The 18,800-nt window shown below is 43.9% G+C and overlaps 1 protein-coding gene across 1 annotated transcript in view; it reads left to right on the top strand.

The window, feature by feature from the left end:
• The first annotated feature begins 4,424 nt into the window (after positions 1–4,424).
• Positions 4,425–18,800, top strand: part of LOC147026139 (inorganic pyrophosphatase 2, mitochondrial-like) — a 74,322-nt gene continuing 59,946 nt past the window's right edge. The window contains exons 1-2 of the mRNA XM_085881249.1: positions 4,425–4,655; positions 10,281–10,345. Of these exons, the coding sequence (XP_085737375.1) occupies positions 4,463–4,655; positions 10,281–10,345 (258 nt within the window). The 5' untranslated portion in view covers positions 4,425–4,462. The remainder of the gene's footprint in view (positions 4,656–10,280; positions 10,346–18,800) is intronic.

Genomic DNA, 18,800 nt, shown 5'->3' with positions numbered 1-18,800 from the left:
CAGAAGTCAAGGATGAGACAATGCGATAATTTTTGACCAAGTTATAAAAATGATCAACATGATGTGGTACAGGTGACGGTTATTAGCTGCAAAATTTCGAAAACCCGGTTTCGTTCAACATCTTTAAAAATTTGACCTTTGCATAACATTTAAAGGTCACAAAACAATGTTGTCGACATTTAAATAAGGAAACAGGATACGTGCTATAGCTTATTGGAGTTAGTTCGTCGAAGAAGGTCAAAAACCCGGCTCGATTCCCACAACTTTGAAAATTTGACCTTTGTGGCCTTTAAAGGTCAAAGGTCAAGGATTATGACCATTGGTGCAAAACTTCCTCTGGAACATTCCAGGAACAATTTTTATGTCATTTTGGCTATATGGCATTTCGCACTCCTCGGATTATCCATACTTTGATGAAATCAGCGTAAAAACAAACTTGAAGGGGGCGCCACAGGCAAGGTGTTCGAGATAGAGCAAAATGGTTTCAAGACTTAAGGTGGGGAATGACCTCAAGATTATGCATAAAAAATATTTTCATCCTCGCTCTCAAAGTTTGGGCGGTCGTATGATTTTTATGTCAAAATTCGCAATTTTCTAAGTTTGTGACTTTGACCTTGGGATGAAAATGAAAAATCGGACAACGACAAGTTTTAGATAATTAATTTTGCTATTCAAATACCGAAGAATCCATTCCATTCGGTCAATTCCCTTTACTTGGAGAAGATAGATTTTTAATCCGACTACCCCCTAAAAATGGCTATTTTTTGGGCGTGGCTCCACCCACAACGGGCGTAGTATGCCCTCATCCAGGAAAACACAACTCGACATTGATATCGAACACATAACCACGTTTCATCAAGATCGGATCAAAAGTGCACGGAGTTATGCTCTGGACAGACAGACACACAGACATAACGAATATAGAAGTCACTGGCTGGTGCTCGTGAACCAACAAAACAAAATATCAACACATATACACCAACAACTTGGAGAATGACAAAAGAGTAGAAAAATATAAAGATAATTGGACCGAGTTGTGATCGACAAAGAAGGCTCATTAGAATGGTTAACAGGAGGTCACCTCAACTGGGACGGAGAATGAATAATAATAAATGCCCAAGATCAAGGATACTACACCAATGGATTAAAAACGATTAGCCAAACCCACGCTCTGCACGAAGTTTCGAAAGTGACGGTTCATTATGACGTCAATAATTCCAGTGTTCACAATGTGATTTATCGAATTTCTTCATATACAGTGTTTCTTGTTACATTTTTTGTGTCAAATGCACCTTCTGAGGTAGTCAGCATGTGAAGAAGAGGGTTTTACATTGCAGACGCTGTTTTCTCGGAGTGGCATTATGCCTCTCAGCGGTGACGGTCTGTCGACGACAGATGTAACGACGTTAGCGAATGACCGATGATGTCATGACGTCATTATGCTTTTTTGCGGTGACATCACACGTCGCCATGCAAACGAATGTAAAAATTAGAAAATAGCCCAAAATTCCCAAACCTGAAAGTCTGGCGTGATCTCACAGAGCCCATGCTGTTCATTAGACCACAGAGCACCTGCATGCCAAAAGTGGCGACAATCCATCCAGCAGTTTCGGAGGAGAAATATCAAATTACGCGCAGACGTTAACAGAAATAATATAGAGGATAGCGGGACTGAGTAAGATGGGCAAATGTAGGTTCTGCAACACAGAAACACAAAGTACGAGTCACCTGCTTTTGGGATGCAAAAAATTATTATCAGAACAACTTTACACACAACAGCACAATAAAGTATGCAAAGTGATTCATGACATATCTGCAAAAAATTCAACATCCCAGTTGCAGAAAACTCATGGAAACATGAATCAAGGGCAATCATTGAAAATAAGGACATCATGCTCACGTGCGACCTGATGATCCCATTGAACGTGACCATAAAAAAACAAAGCCTTGCGACCAGACATCATTCTCAGGAACAAAAACGAAAAGACAGTGTTGCTAATTGAGGTCTCAGTACCCAGCGATTTGGGTTTAAATAATGTGTAGAAATCAATAAAATGACCAAATACTAGAACCTCAAAACGAGAGAGACTGAAGTTCAGGCTGAGGTTGAGATGTGGGCTTTGAGGTGGAGGAGTCCCTGGAGTGCCAGATTGTCCGAAATACACATCTGGAGTAATGAGCAGAGATGTTGGCCACGATAACATACACAAGATGCTCAAGATTCTGTGCACAATCAGTATGACATCTTGTGAGGTTAAAAGAGAAAACAGCGAGTTACATCTATTGAAGACGCATCTCCGCTCGACCATGGGTGAAGGCCGCATGACCGGGCTCGCTCTCTTCCATGCCCACCATGATATGGAAGTAAACATCGAGGAAATTGTGAATATGTTTGGTGCAAAACAACCTCAGAGAATGATCATAAGTAATGTGTTTCAATGAGCAGGCGATGTGGGCACAATGTCGACGCCGAGTACTGAAAGTTGTGGTTATACAAGTATTGAAATTTGTAAGAAACACGAGTGTCTCAATGTAATAAACCTGCATTACACTGAACCTGGTTTCAACGAATCAGGTACAAAGTCTCAAATTCTCGATCCTTTTTTTCTGGTTCCCTGAATTTATTTACATAAGATTACTGCACACAGTGAGATGCTGCAATCGTCAAATTAGTTACAATACATATATCGAAGCTGAGATGTGCACACAGGTGCCCTTTTTGCAACAGGGTACCTTCACAGATATTCTGCTTCACCTCCCTCCTCACAGGTAGTCTTCCCCCTCCCCCCTCACAGAAATCCTGCCCCTCCACCTCACAGAAATCCTGCCCCTCCCCTCACATAAATCCTGCCCCTCCCCTCCACAGAAAACCTGCCCCCACCCCTCGCCCCACAAAAATCCTGCCCCTCCCCTCCCCCACAAAAATCCTGCCCTCCCACTCCCCCACAGAAATCCTGCCCCCCTCCCCCACAAAAATCCTGCCCCCACCCCTCCCCCACAAAAATCCTGCCCCTCCCCTCCCCCACAAAAATCCTGCCCTCCCCTCCCCTGACAGAAATCCTGCCCCTCCCCTCCCCTCACAGAAATCCTGCCCTCCTCCCTGGCACAGAAATCCTTCCCCTCCCCCTCCCTCCCACAGAAATCCTGCCCCCACCCCTCCCACAGAAATCCTGCCCCCGCCCCTCCCACAGAAATCCTGCCCCGCCCCTCCCACAGAAATCCTGCTCCCCCTCCCACAGAAATCCTGCCTCCCGCCCCCTCCCACAGAAATCCTGCCCCCTTCCCCTCCCACAGAAATCCTGCCCCCGACCCCTCCCACAGAAATCCTGCCCCCGCCCCTCCCACAGAAATCCTGCTCCCCCTCCCACAGAAATCCTGCCCCCCTCCCACAGAAATCCTGCCTCCTGCCCCTCCCACAGAAATCCTGCCCCCTTCCCCTCCCACCGAAATCCTGCCCCTCCCCCTCCCACAGAAATCCTGCCCCCTCCCACAGAAATCCTGCCCCCGCCCCTCCCACAGAAATCCTGCCCCCGCCCCTCCCACAGAAATCCTGCCTCCCGCCCCCTCCCACAGAAATCCTGCCTCCCGCCCCCTCCCACAGAAATCCTGCCTCCCGCCCCCTCCCACAGAAATCCTGCCTCCCCCCCCCTCCCACAGAAATCCTGCCTCCCGCCCCTCCCACAGAAATCCTGCCTCCCGCCGCCTCCCACAGAAATCCTGCCCCCCGCCCCCTCCCACAGAAATCCCGCCTCCCGCCCCCTCCCACAGAAATCCTGCCTCCCGCCCCCTCCCACAGAAATCCTGCCTCCCGCCCCCTCCCACAGAAATCCTGCCCCCTTCCCCTCCCACAGAAATCCTGCCCCCTTCCCCTCCCACAGAAATCCTGCCCCTCCCCCTCCCACAGAAATCCTGCCCCTCCCCCTCCCACAGAAATCCTGCCCCTCCCCCCTCCCACAGAAATCCTGCCCCTCTCCCCTCACTCCTCTGCCAAGAACCTGTCTTTTTTGAGATATGGTGCAGAGACAGAGGTGAAAACATAACCTCCACTCACTTCCGTGGTGGAGGAAATGAAGCAACTTCGGATCTTTAACATCAAATCCTAGCAGAAGAAACAGCCGGCTTAACGTATCCTGTGAAGACCGGATTGTGGCAACGCTCAATGTGTGAATAACCAGGTGTTGATGGTTCGTCGACGGCCCTGGAAGTACAAAGATTTAATTAAATCGTACTGACGGCATCATGTTCGATAATCATATTAATATTAAATGGAAAAATCAAAAAATATCGTGCAAGCTGTAACTTTATAACTTTCTCCACAGTTTATTTTGAGAAAATAGTTTCTACTGAAACTGGAGCGTCTCTCGAAAGTTAAAATTATTCGTGACGTAATTGTGCGTGTGAGGGATCGCTGCTCTGCGTCATTACGTCATGTTTAGAGCACATAAGTGACGTCAACGACGATATGGCGCTTGCGCACTGTGTCGCACGTCGCGTCCTTTGCACGTTGAGGAAAATCCAATCCCTCGAGTTGTCGAGCTGCGCAGACCTGAAGGTTTTAAAGTTGCATTTAGCGGCGAATCCACGGGCTTCATTCACCATGTTCCAGGTTGAGAAGAGAGGGAGAGAAAACGATCTCGACTATCGTGTCTATTTCAGTGAGTTAGGCCACAGCGGTTGCATTCACCTCACGATACTGTATATCGGCAACTGCGGTCCGTCCATCCATGTGCTGCTTATTTATTTATTTATTTTAATTACGTGCCGATTTATTATTGTGGGTGAAGGTTTCGTGGTTTTGGCGTCGTTTTTTTTGTCTTTCAGGGTTCTTTTCGGATCCTGTATTGTTAATGATTTTTTTTTTCCCATTCAGCAATTTTTTTTTTTTTTTAATTGATGACAATATCCATCTCATGAAACGTCAATGCAAATCTCCTGAGCATTAACTCGGTGGAGCTCCGTCCGTCGTATGGAGTTAGAGGTCGTTGGTAAATATCTTGTTCAATCGATCAAATGCAGTGTCCTTGTGTCTCGTGAGAAAATATGATGACCGGAGCCCGGGCACGGAGGGGAGATGACCGGAACCCGGGCAGGGAGGGGAGATGACCGGAACCCGGGCAGGGAGGGGAGATGACCGGAACCCGGGCAGGGAGGGGAGATGACCGGAACCCGGGCAGGGAGGGGAGATGACCGGAACCCGGGCAGGGAGGGGAGATGACCGGAACCCGGGCAGGGAGGGGAGATGACCGGAACCCGGGCAGGGAGGGGAGATGACCGGAACCCGGGCAGGGAGGGGAGATGACCGGAACCCGGGCAGGGAGGGGAGATGACCGGAACCCGGGCAGGGAGGGGAGATGACCGGAACCCGGGCAGGGAGGGGAGATGACCGGAACCCGGGCACGGAGGGGAGATGACCGGAACCCGGGCACGGAGGGGAGATGACCGGAACCCGGGCAGGGAGGGGAGATGACCGGAACCCGGGCAGGGAGGGGAGATGACCGGAACCCGGGCAGGGAGGGGAGATGACCGGAACCCGGGCAGGGCGGGGAGATGACCGGAACCCGGGCACGGAGGGGAGATGACCGGAACCCGGGCACGGAGGGGAGATGACCGGAACCCGGGCACGGAGGGGAGATGACCGGAACCCGGGCAGGGAGGTCGGGGAGAGAATGACCAGAACACACATGACCGGTGGATCTAGCCAACTGTGGGAATTGAAGCCACATTAGTGGAAGGAAGAAATGAGTCTTTAATCATTCGTAGCTCACTTTAAATTTTGTAAGTTTTATTGTTCATCGTTTCTAATTTTACTTTCTTGTTGACGTTTGGTCCCAGGGTGGTGTAAAGCTTTTAAACGTTTGTTATCAAATGCCGTAATAGTTTCAAGGGAATGCTTGGTCTTCACCCTGTCAGCAAATAAAAGTCTTTTATTCTTGTTGATTATGATCATCTGGTGAATGTTCTGTGGTTGTGTAATATATATCTTCTTCTTCTTCTTTCGGCTGCTCCCGTGAGGGGTCGCCACAGCGGATCATCCGTATGATCCGCATAGTGATTTGGCACATGTTTTACGCCGGATGCCCTTCTTGACGCAACCCTGGTCGCCTCTTACGACACAGGGATAAGGTACACCTATTTTAACCGGGGTATACACCAGCCCAGTATACTGGTACTCATTTCACCGACCTCGGAAGGATGACAGGCTGAGTCAACCCCCTGGTGTATTAATTCAGTGGCCCAACGGGGCTTGAACTCAGGACCTCTTGGATCCCAAGCCGCTGCCCTAACCACTGCGCCAACACCAGGCTCCGGTTGTGATATATATATATATATATATATACATATATATATATATATATACATATACATATACATATACATATACATATACATATACATACATACATACATACATACATACATATACATATACATATACATATACATATACATATACATATACATATACATATACATATACATATACATATATATATACATATACATATATATATACATACATACATACATACATACATACATATACACACACACAAGACTCAAAGAAATGATGGAGTAGACATTCTGTTATACATGTACAGGCCCAAAACATTTATTCTATGGAAACGATGGCATACTGGGCATATCTGTGAAAAGGGGGGGGGGGAGGGGGGAAACAAAAGTGAGCACACCCTCTGTACTTTCTCACATTGAAGCGTTATTGTTTACAGTATTTTGTATGTCCACCATTGTCTTTGAGCACAGCAGCTATTCTACAAGGTATGTAATTGACCAGAGTTCCACATGTCTTTGCTGGGATCCTGTTCCACTCCTCTGCAATGACTTCTCGAAGTTGCGTGATGGTTGGACACCTTTCGTCCCTCAACCTTACATTTTAGGATGTCCCACAGGTGTTCTATTGGGTTTAGATCAGGTGACGTGCTTGGCCACTCCAACACATTGACCTTCGACTTCTTCACAAAGGTAGTTTTCTGCTTGGAACGATGTTTCGGATCGTTATCGTGTTGAAATGCAGCTCAACAAAATTTTCGCAGGGAGGGTAACAGCTTCTCCTTCAGGATGTCACAGTACATCATAGAATCCATGTTTCCCTCGATGAACTTGAGCTCTCCAGTACCGGCAGCACTCATGCATCCCCGAACCATGACACTACCACCACCATGCTTGATAGTAGGGAAAACGCAGTTGTCTTTACTGTTCCCCAGGTCGCCCCCAGATATGCTGCACTCCATCAGATTCAAACAAATTGATCTTGGTTTCATCAGACCCTAGGACATGTTGCCAGTAGTCCAGGGGCTTGGATTGATTTGCTTCAGCAAACTGTTTGCGAGCTTTCTTGTGGCTCTGCTTCAGGAGAGGCTTACGCCTTGGACGACGTCCATGCAACCCGATACGATGGAGTGTGCGACGTATGGTTTGCACACCAACAGACTGGCCAGAAACTAGAAATCTCTTCAGCAATCTTGGTGACACTTTGTCTGTCTTGAAGGACTAGATTCTGAACTTGGCGAACAGTACATGCAGTCATCTTTGCTGGTCTGCCCTGGCGAGTGCAACTCATTGTTGTACGCTTCTTGGAGAACCTCTGGATGACCTAGGCCATGGTGTTGGGGCTTGCTTTCAAAGAAGCACTGATCTTCTTGTATCCTTGGCCATCTTTATGTCGGGCAACAATTCGATCTTTGACATCTTTCGAGAGCTCTTTACCATGAGGAGCCAGGCTGTTTTCTCAATGGCGATTGCTGCAGTATTTCCTATGCAATTATTTCTTCAGCAAGCAGATAGACAATTACTGCATTGAGTACACTTCTTCACTTTTAACATACCAGGGAGGTTGCAGCTCTATGGACATTGTGTGTATTGTTTGGTGCATATTTGTACCTTTAACACTCTTTGACTTAAATATGCAGAAAATGATGAAAATGGAAGCTGTTTTACCATGCTTGACTTGCTTCTTGTGCAGACAATACCAGGGGTGTACTCACTTTTGTTGCCTCCTCTTTCAGAAATATTCGTAATATGTCACATTGTTTTATGTAATGTCAGTTTTGTGCCTGCACACATTGCAGAATGTCGACTGTCATCAACTCTAAGGTTTTGCTTCTCGCACAGCTGCTTAAATAGTTACACTGAATTATTTACATATTTGTGAGGGGTGTTCTCACTTTTGTGAGATGCTGTAATATATATATTTATATAAATATATATTGTTACAGCCGTGGAAGTTTGCAGAACACCATAAAGGTCCTTAGTTCAGTTATATCGCTAAGTGTGTGTTCAGTTAGATTTCCCCACCGTTGTTTAATGGGATTTATTCATGTGGACAGGGCTGTGATCTTCAGGTAGCCGTTTTTCTTTACTATCGTTATTTTGGACCAACCGCTTCACACAACCGCCTTAACCACAACCCTCATAACCACACCACCACGTTTCCACCTCGGCACATGGTTGCCAGAGGCCTGGCCTTCGTCGAGGAAAAGCAGGCGGCCCCCGTTCCCCCCTCCCCCCGGACAAATGGCGTCTCCACGGTGAATTCCACTCGGCGTGTGGAAGAAGACAAATACAGCGGCGAGGGAGCGACCCGATTTGGCGGGAAAATGCTTCCTTCGTGAAGGTTCCCGCTGGTTCTGGAAGGAGAGCGAGGCGAGAGCGGAGGGGCGGAGCGTGGGTAATAAAAAGCGTGCACGGAGCGTTCGTTCTCTCTCTCTCTCTCTCTCTCTCTCTCTCTCTCTCTCTCTCTCTCTCTCTCTCTCTCTCTCTCTCTCTCTCTCTCTCTCTCTCTCTCTCTCTCTCTCTCTCTCTCTCTCTCTCTCTCTCTCTCTCTCTCTCTCTCTCTCTCTCTCTCTCTCTCTCTCTCTCTCTCTCTCTCTCTCTCTCTCTCTCTCTCTCTCTCTCTCTCTCTCTCTCTCTCTCTCTCTCTCTCTCTCTCTCTCTCTCTCTCGTTGCTGCCGCTCTCTCGCTGTCGTTGCTGAAGCTCTCTCGGTCGTCGCTAAATCTCTCTCTGGAGTTGTTGCTGCTGCTCGTGCTGAGGAGAATCGTGAGGGGGAGCTGCTGCTGCTTCTGCTTGTGCTGGTGGAAAGAACTCTCTCTCTCGTTGCTGGTGTTGCTGCCGCTGGACGCAGCGGAAGGAGCTGTGCTGCTTCTGCCGGAACTGCGTGAAGATCTGGGCTCTTGTCCGAGTCGGGAGCTTGGAGCGGTCAGTCGGTGGAGGTCCGGGCGTCGCAAAGGAGACTCTGGCTGGAGGCGCAGCGCTGCTGTCGCGCGAACCTGCGCGTGCGTGTGGGGAGAGCCGGAGAGAGCTCGCCTGCCGCTTGGCAAGGCCTTGGCGCAACCACGGCTACGCTAGCTGCTGTGGGGACGGGACGTCGTGACTCGCCCCAGCAAGGCACCACGAGGGTGCAGGTAACCTGCAACGGTCTCGTGGGTTCCTTTCGGTCACCAAAGCCCCACGTTATAAAGGCCCACGGGCCCAGGCTGACTCCCTTGTCTATGAGGGTGGTCTTTTTCCTGGGGTTTTTCTTTGAATGCATGTTGTGGCGCCGAGTCCGATAAGGAAAACCTGCTTAAGTGTACATTAATGATAAACAATAGTCGGTTGTAGTGCCTTTACCTTGCTCGTGTCTTGTCCCCTTCCCCCATTGATTGCATGGCTGTATATGTGCACGTCTGTAGTAAATAAATGTGCTTGTGTGAATGTTAACCCGTTCGTTGTCTTTTTCCCTCATTGAAGTGCCATATTGTTTTTCGGAATATTAGTTGTTTTTTGAATACCGATAATAGAATCGGGTCCGGCGAGGTCTGGCGATAATACCCGCTCGGTTATCCCAGAACGGAACGAACCGCTTAAGCGGTTAGTGTCCAAACAGGCCTTCGCCGAGGTACGGTCCCTCGGTAGGTTACCCACGCGAATACTTAGGTATATCGATATCCGGCGATTGACCATCGCGCGCGGGTAGAATACGGACTGGGCCGTGGTGTGCGTTGAAGGCACACCTGTGACTGGTTCTCGGCGTTGTTCAGGGAAGTTACGACTGAATTGCTCGTCCGCTGGGCGTGCGGCTGCCATTGGCTAAAGCGGTCATTCGCATGCTAGGCGGGCGTAGATTCGTAACAATATATTGTGTACCTTGTCCTCTGAGTGCATCCATGGTAGCATTAACCCCACAAGCATTAACCTTCAGAATTTATGACGTTTAAAGGTCACTTGCCTTAAAGCAATTGATGATGTGCTAACATGGGTTGGGTGTTTTGTGTTTTAACAGAGAACGAAGAGGGCAAGTACATCTCCCCTTTCCATGACATACCACTTCATGCCAACAAGGGGGTGGTGAGTGTTTTGACCCTAAGCTGGTATCATAATCTTGTACTGCAATCTGTGTTACAAAATACTTCTGGTTTCCAAGTGCATGTCATGCAAAAAAGAAAAAGACAAAGACAAAAGCTTGTCTTGCATTGAATGTGTTTTATTTTTTTTTTATTTTTTTTTTTCCTTTGAGTGCCGTGATGTTTGTTTCGAGCCTGAGTGAATGAATGAATTGGGATTTGTGTTGGGAACCGCCTGTTTTAGGATATAATGGTGATGTTGAGGTCTTCAGTGAGGTTTGAGAATAATTCAGTTTTTCAGAGGGTTCCATTGCCATGATGAAATGCCATCACCAAATAAATGAAGAAACGTGAAAATTTGCATTGAGTGGAATCTATCTGGGCGGGGGGAGGAGTGTGGAGTTTATAATGGTCTCTCAAAATCCATCAGATGTTAAAATTTAGACATCATATAATCAGTTTTTGGAAAAGCTTTTCATTGCAAAGTTGTTTACTTCTTTCTTTAGTTGATTAGAAAACATTTTTTTTTTTTTTTTTTTTTTTTTTTTTTTTTTTTTTTTTCCCCCATTCTAGATTTATCGAAATAGCTTTTCTGTTCAAGCATTAACCATCTTTTAATGCAAGAGGTGTGTACATCACATTGATCTTTTGGTGTCTGTGTGCATGTGTTTAACTGCGTTTGTGGAGTTCTGTTTTCTATCAGATACCCGTCTACGACTGGTATGGGGGACAGGACGGATCACAATACTCGGTTACTGTAGTTTCTTTGGATGTTTTGCGCCGCATTCAACAGCTCAGTTCATATTGGTGGCGTGTCTGGGTGCCCATGGTAGCGTTTGAGACCGGTCGCTTTAGATTGTTATCTGATATCGCTTTGGATCTGATATCGGGGAAAAAATGATGTGCTTATGTATACCATCATGTGTTGTCTTTGTGCCAAGTACAAATAAAATTGGTCCATCGATGTCCAAGATATGGTTGTGGATGCATGCACAGATACGAAAATTGAGACCAAATCCATAAGCCCCCATTTTGGACCAAGTCCAACGTGGGCTAAAAACACCCCCCATCCATTATTTGGTGTTATGCTGATCCTTTGTAGCACGTATGAATGTAATCTGCCTAGAACTGTAGTAGAAGTAGCACAACAAACAAACATAAACACCGGTCCGTGAATTATAGTAAAGATGCACAAAACTATTCACCCTTATGTACGAGCCTAACTTTAACACTGATTATAATTGTTGAAGAGCAACACTCGATACAACTATTATGGAAGACAACTCAGGCGAGCGTTCCAGCCAATATTCCACGAGACTGCTTTAAAACACCATCGTTTAACACAAAAACACCTAGCAATGCCATCCAGAAGTTGCTGACGTTACCACAATATTTTTTTTAATGCATATTTTAATAGGTGTGCAATTGTTGTACATTGCGCCTTCCCAATTCCATATCTCAAGGTGATACATGACGACATTGCCGGGCGATGAAGCGAGTACTCGGTTTTTATTCTGTTTTCTTGTTTGACTGGGTGATATTTCAGCCACCCTTTGAGCTTGGAAGCTGAAATTTGGGGACAAAAGTGAAGATTTGCTTTGGCAAAACCTGTATTTTTATTTTTTGATTTATTGATTACCTAATTATTATCGATTTAGTAATTAACTTTTTATTTTCTTTCTCATCTGAGCAATATATGGGGCACCTTTTGAGTTAGGATGATCTGGACACGACGGTGAACAAGTGATTTGGCTATAAAGGGTATTTTTTGATTTGTTGATTAATCGATTAATTATTCATTTTTTGATGAATTACTTGATTTTCAAAAAGTTACAGATTCGGATGAAACGGTGGTGGTTTAGGTATGCTATTCGCCACAATTGATTAAGAAATTAATTATTTTATGATTAATATTTATTTTATTTTAATTGTATACTGCTCCCTCCCAATTCCGTCTCCATGTGCTGCACAGCGGTGTCACTGGGCGCCAGAGGATTTGTTATTTGGCATGGGGGCGGTGTACTTTGAATGTACCTCTACTTGCAATTGCTCGTTTAAACCCTTCAAAAAGGGGAACTCTATAACCACTTACCTTAACATTAAGTGTCATAAATCCTTTGATTTACTGTTCCCCCCCCCTCCCTCCCCACCCCCACCCCCCAAAAAGTCTGTTTCTGGTTGCAAGCCACAAAAAATATTTTGGTTGGGAGGAAATTTTTTTGTTTATTTTTATTTTTGGTAAGGATGGTTTGTTTTGTTTTGTTTTTGGAAAGGAGGGAATTTTTTTTTAATGCTTAATTGTTTAATTATTATTATTTTTTCCAGAGGCCCTCTCTCATAAAGCTATCATAACCAGAGACCAAACATTGTATGTCATTCAGATGTTGTTTGTGGGTGGATGTATGTCCATCAATGCATTCGTGTCAAGTTCTATTTTTTTTGTTTGAAAGTGGAATTCTCAGTATCATGTATATAATCTGTACCAGTCTGTCTGTCCATCCATTTGGGGATGGGCTTCTCAGTTCATAGTGGGGCTTCTCACATTCAGGGAGGGGCTTCAAAATCAAATCGCTGCCATTGTGTTCGCTCCCAATAGCCTCTTCTGTAAGGCTTGCACTTAAACTCTCGTGGCTTTATCACTGTTTGCTCCTTACAGCCTCTTCTGTAAAGCTTGCACTTTCTTACACTCTCACGGTTTTATCTTAACTCTAATTTGATATGTAATTTTTTTTTTGTAGTCGCTAAGATGCAAGTTTTGATGCAAAAAAACATGAAGAAAATTTACATTTTTAGATAAAAATGCATTTTAAGTGAAATTAAGGCCTGTAATATAAAGTCCATTCAGACTCTTTTACAGCTTTATCTTAACTCTAATTCACCGTACCATTTCATTTTTGTAGTCTTTAAGATTGTTGGCGTCGTTAAGCCGTTTTCAATCGATATGGTATGCAATGTGGGGAGGGAGAGTTATCAAGTGAACTTTTTGTCATAGTTACCTTTTGAAGAAACAAAGGTGTATTTTGATGACAACTCGTGCAAAGAAAACCAAGTAATGCATGTCAGCGATCACAGCAGCGGTTTATTATACACCACCCAAATAAAGTACGTTTTCATAATGCAGAGGAAAGGAAATTGTGAAGTCTTTAATTAAAAATAACTTTGTTTTCGCACATGTTTTCAAGGCTGAATCGTTTGCAAGTTCAGGATTTATAAACAAACTGTATTTCACATGTGCATCCACATGATCACATAATATGTGAAATAAATAAACATGAGAAGTAAAATTCCCTGCATTTTTTAATTTTTTTTAATTTTATTTATATTTTTATTTTTTAGTTCTTATTTTACAAGTTGTGTACACGTACACTTCAAAGAACTTTATTTTAAAAATGTCCTTTTGTATGCAGTACATGAACAAAAAGGGTAATTTTGGTTTTTTGCTGGACAGAATGGTGCAATGCTTATATACACTGCCCACACCACTTTTTTCCCAGGGACTTTTCCATTTGAGCTGTGTTCTTTTGACAGTCATTACAATAAAAAGCTGCAGTTCTTAGGTACTCTTTGATCCTAGAGTCACACAAGTATAAAGCTCCTGTGTGAAGCAGGGTGACATCAGCATGTCACATATCTTAAGCATAGTAAAAGTAAAGTATTATTTAAAATAATCAATTGTATTGCATTTGTTATTTTATGGCTTGCCAGGATAGGTTACTCTCAAACCGATATTGTCTGGTGTGAACAGCCAAGGCGACATGCCACCTCACGGTAGCTCAATCCGCCTTGCAGTATGCCCAAGGCACACTGCCGTTGATCCCTTGACAATTGTGGCACGTTGATTGAAATGCCCATTTTGCACTGGCCTTTTAAAGCCAATATGAAGACATCACGTGCAGCTCATTAAAATCATCCCGTACCCCTTGGCTAATCACTGACAGTCAAAACGGCTGTTCAACAGCTGTGCTATGAAGTGACCATTGAAGGTTCAAGTGACCATCCGTGTCCGTTTTGTCTGACAGTGAGGACACTATTGTCCACAAATAAGTTGACACATTTACTACACGCAGTGTTATTGTTATTAAGTGTAAGTGTAAGTGTAAGTTTCTTTTGCGTTTCAGTATATAAACTTGTTAACCACTGCAAGAATTTCAACCAAACTTGGCTTAACTTTCAGCTGTAACACACTGGATGAATGCACAAGATTTTGGGTTCCAAATGTCTAAGGTACTGTTCCCTTTGAAAATATTTTTTCACACCATAACTCAAGTCTTAAGTATTGCTGATGTCTTTTCTCTTTCTTCTCTCTTTCTCTCTTTCTTCTCTCTTTCTCTCTTTCTTCTCTCTTTCTCTCTTTCTTCTCTCTTTCTCTCTTTCTTCTCTCTTTCTCTCTTTCTCCTCTCTTTCTCTCTTTCTCCTCTCTTTCTCTTTCTTCTCTCTTTCTCTCTTTCTTCTCTCTTTCTCTCTTTCTTCTCTCTTTCTCTCTTTCTTCTCTCTTTCTCTCTTTCTTCTCTCTTTCTCTCTTTCTTCTCTCTTTCTCTTTCTCTCTTTCTCTCGCATGACCTTTAACTGAGGGTCAAACATAACAGTGGATTGCCATCTAATATGGGTGGAGTCCTATTCATCAAAACATTTGAGTCTTTCCATTTTATCTTTTATATTTTACTTCAACAAATGATCCACCTGGTTGTTGTTTGTTCCATCGTATGCCTCATGTGTAGCTGATGTTTCTTGCAGACAGCCATTGCCATGATTTTTTTGACCTTATTCTTGCTGAAGTTTATTTAAGGTTCCAAATATTTGTTTGTTCTGAGCTGGCGATCCTCTTATTCTCGAATAAGTACCTGCCTCGACATAGCATATTGAATCCTTGGACATCAGATCACCAAAACTGAAAATATTATTGAGTAAAAGGCCTATTCGGTGACGTACGTTGAAATGAGTATATATTACGCAATGTAGCTTTTGCGTGATATCCGTTCACGGGAAGGTTTGCAATTATTTAGACCTCAGGTTGAGTAAAATGTATTTTCTTCACAACCTGCAGAACAACTTATTTCATAAAGGTTGGCGGGCTCAGATGGAGTGCAATAAAATTGGTTAAAGGAATCAATTAAATAAGCTGATAGATGTTACAGCAGTTAAAATAAGACCACTTTTGCATTGTAAATCAATGATGCAATCCAATGAAAGAAAGGTGATGGTTAACTTCAGTGCAACATGAATAGTAAAAATGCTAATCTGATCAGGTCTGTAATTGTCAAAACTGCTGGTTTTGTAATGTAGGCTGCACAGACTCTTGCCACATTTGTGCTCTCATGTCCTCTTATTAAAGTTTCCCCCATTACCCATGAACATACTCAATTCATTCGTCATAACTCGATTCTTTGAGACAGAAATTGATTTTACATGGGTATATCCACCCGAAGTTCCAAAATCAGCCGCAATTATAATTTTGGCATGTTTTTTTTTGGAAATCACTTATAACATGTAGAAATGCAAAAAAAAAAAAAATCGAAATTTTGTTGAAAAAAAAGTTGCAAAATTTTTTCTCTTACAATTTTTTTTTTGGGGGGGTTGGAAATCACTTAGAACATGTAGAAATGCAAAAAAAAAAAATTCAAAATGGCCGCCATAGCGGCCATATTGGATTTTGGACCGAGTCCAAAATCGAATGGCATGATCCTTGGACCATACCTAATCCCCCCACCAAGTTTCGTTGAAATCAGTCAAGGAGTTTTTTCCGTAATACTGTTCACAAACAAACAAACAAACAAACAGACAGGGGTGAAAACAGTAACCTCCGATCTTCGATGGCAGAGGTTAATTATAATTGCGGCTGATTTTGGAACTTCAGGTGGATATACCCATGTAAAATCAATTTCTGTCTCAAGGAATCAAGTTATGACGAATGAATTGAGTATGTAAAAGTAAAAGGGAAAGTTGCAAACTATAACTCTGTGAGCACTGTTGACGCCAAATTGAATGAATAGGATATCGGGTTCACTTGAGTGACCTAGCAGTATTGGCGGCGGAGGTTTTGCACTCTACCGAGTGCTCCCCCTCTCGTTGCCCCTATGTTTATTACTACTCTGGCCTCTAATATTTTGGTTATTCACACCAGCGACTTGCAGAGCAACTGTCATTGACTACTCGTGTGAATGAATTTGAAACTGTCTGAAACATCAAAGTTAACTTAAGACTCTACCAAGTCTCTTCCTCAAGATTCCTCTACTTCTCGGAGCATAAAATTGAACTCGTTTTCAATGCCATTTGAAACTTTGAAGCAAAGTTCGACAGTGTGCTAATTTTTTTTTTTAAATGCTACGTGGCATTCAATGCTTTTTAACATCACCACTGTTCCACCATAATTCGTATACGTTTCACCATAATCCATGCAAACTTGGAAATGGCTGTAAAATGATGATGATGAGCCTACTCTTTGCTAAAGATTAAGGTCGGTGGTCTAATGGTGATACTGTCCGATATTTTTACTTCTGCCACCAAAGGTGGATGGAGGTTGTTTTCACCCTTGTCTGTCTGTCTGTCGGTTTGTTTGTGTGCAGGATATATCAAAAAATTGTGGATGGATTCGGACGAAACTTGGTGCACACAGGTGTGTGGCGAGGACTAATTTATTTGATTTTGGTGAATATCTGAATCTGGATACGACAGTTATTTACTTTTAAATTAATTCTTCACCATTGAGAGATAGGGCCAAAAATGATAAAAATAGCATGATACAGTAAGTCCTCGCTTTTCGCAAGGGTTGCGTTCCTGGAAAACCTTATGATAAGCGAAACTGTGTTAAACAAAACATATTTTCCCATAGAAACCAATGTGTTAAAGGGGGGATGTGTTTTTGGCTCGGAATTTTTTGGACATAAAAAATAAACAAAACACACTCGTCGAGTCGTGGCGACTTACCCCGAGGCTGGAGGAACGGAGTTGATTGCGGTGGACAAGTCACACTTGCGGAGTGGTAGAATCGTCCCCCTCTTCACTTGACACTGTGCTGTCACTTTCTTCACCAGCGGTAACGGTCTCTTGGCAGCTGGTTGAAGGAGCATCCTGGATGGTGGATGGAGTTGGTGCTGCATCTTTTGGCTTGAAAAATGCATGGAGAGTGGGCTGGATGGCTTTCTTTTTCTTTGCTGCATAAAGTTCCTTGAAGCAACAAAGGGCATCATTAACAACACAGCTAAAATCAGTGCTCCTTTCAAGATTTGGATCTTGCTCGATAACAAATTCTATGGCACTTTCAAACGAGCTGAGGATTTGGCTGAGGTTTTTCATGGTGAGATGCTTGGATGAAGGTGTCACAGCATCTTCTTCTTCCTCAAGAGCCCACTGCTGTTCCAACTCCATAAGATCTTCATTGCTTAAGGGTTCTGCATGAGACTCCAGTAAGTCATCCACGTCCTCTTCGTCAACCTCTTCAAAACCAGCCTCCTGCGCCAGGTCTACAATTTGACTTGTAATCAACGGAACATCAGCAAACCCCGTGAAATTGTGGACACACTCAGGCCACACTTTCTTCCACACAGCGTTCATTGTGGAGGACGCTCACCTCTGCCCATGAATCCTTCATGTTTTCCAAAGCCATTTTTATGTTGTATGTTCGCCAAAACTCCTTGATTGATAGCTTGTCCTTATCAGTTTTTTTGATAAGCTGCAGCATGGTATGCTTAACATAATAGGCTTTAAAAGCAGCAATAACTCCCTGATCCATCGGCTGTAAAAGTGAGGTAGTATTTGGTGGTAAAAATACTACCTGCACGTTTTCACACCAGTCTTCCATTTGCTGTGGATGGGCAGGAGCATTGTCTCCAAGCAGCAAAGATTTGTTGTCAATGTTGTTCTCCTTGGAGATACTTCTCAACATGATTGGAGAAGTAATTGATCACGTAATCGTGGGTCAATGCCCTAACAAACTACGCGCTTTTTCTTGTATCACAGCAAGAGATAAAGGCATGCGACGTTTAGTTTGATCTTCTATCCACACACATAATAAACGCTCCATGTTGTGCATGGCACCATCTCTCATTCTCGTTAGTGTCTTTGCGCTCAAACTGGTCGCAATCTGTGATATTTTCTTTATCTTTGCCGAACTTTGAACGATCGAATGTACAGTCGATGCAGTGATTGCTGCGCGCGGCCGATTTCCGTTGTCCCTTCACCTCGTTCATGTCTTTTAATTATATCCAATTTCACCTTCAATGTGACAGCCTTTCGTTGTCTCTTGAAACGAGGTGTGCTCGGCAAAAGACTTGCGGGTCGCTTGGGATTCATACTGGAAGGTATCCAGGCGAGCGTGAAGAGAATACGTACAGTACAGCATACAGTACATGCGCAGTAAAGTGAAAGTGTGTTTATGCGCATCCTGTGTGATTGTTGTTTTTTGCAGGCAATTTGAAACTTTTTTTTTGCGTTTTTCCTTGCAATGACATTACGATAGGTAT

Source organism: Eptatretus burgeri, chromosome 5, assembly GCF_056783735.1.
Source record: "Eptatretus burgeri isolate ZD-2024b chromosome 5, Ebu_testis_v1, whole genome shotgun sequence".
Taxonomy (NCBI): domain Eukaryota; kingdom Metazoa; phylum Chordata; class Myxini; order Myxiniformes; family Myxinidae; genus Eptatretus; species Eptatretus burgeri.
This window is presented reverse-complemented; position numbering and strand designations above follow the sequence as displayed.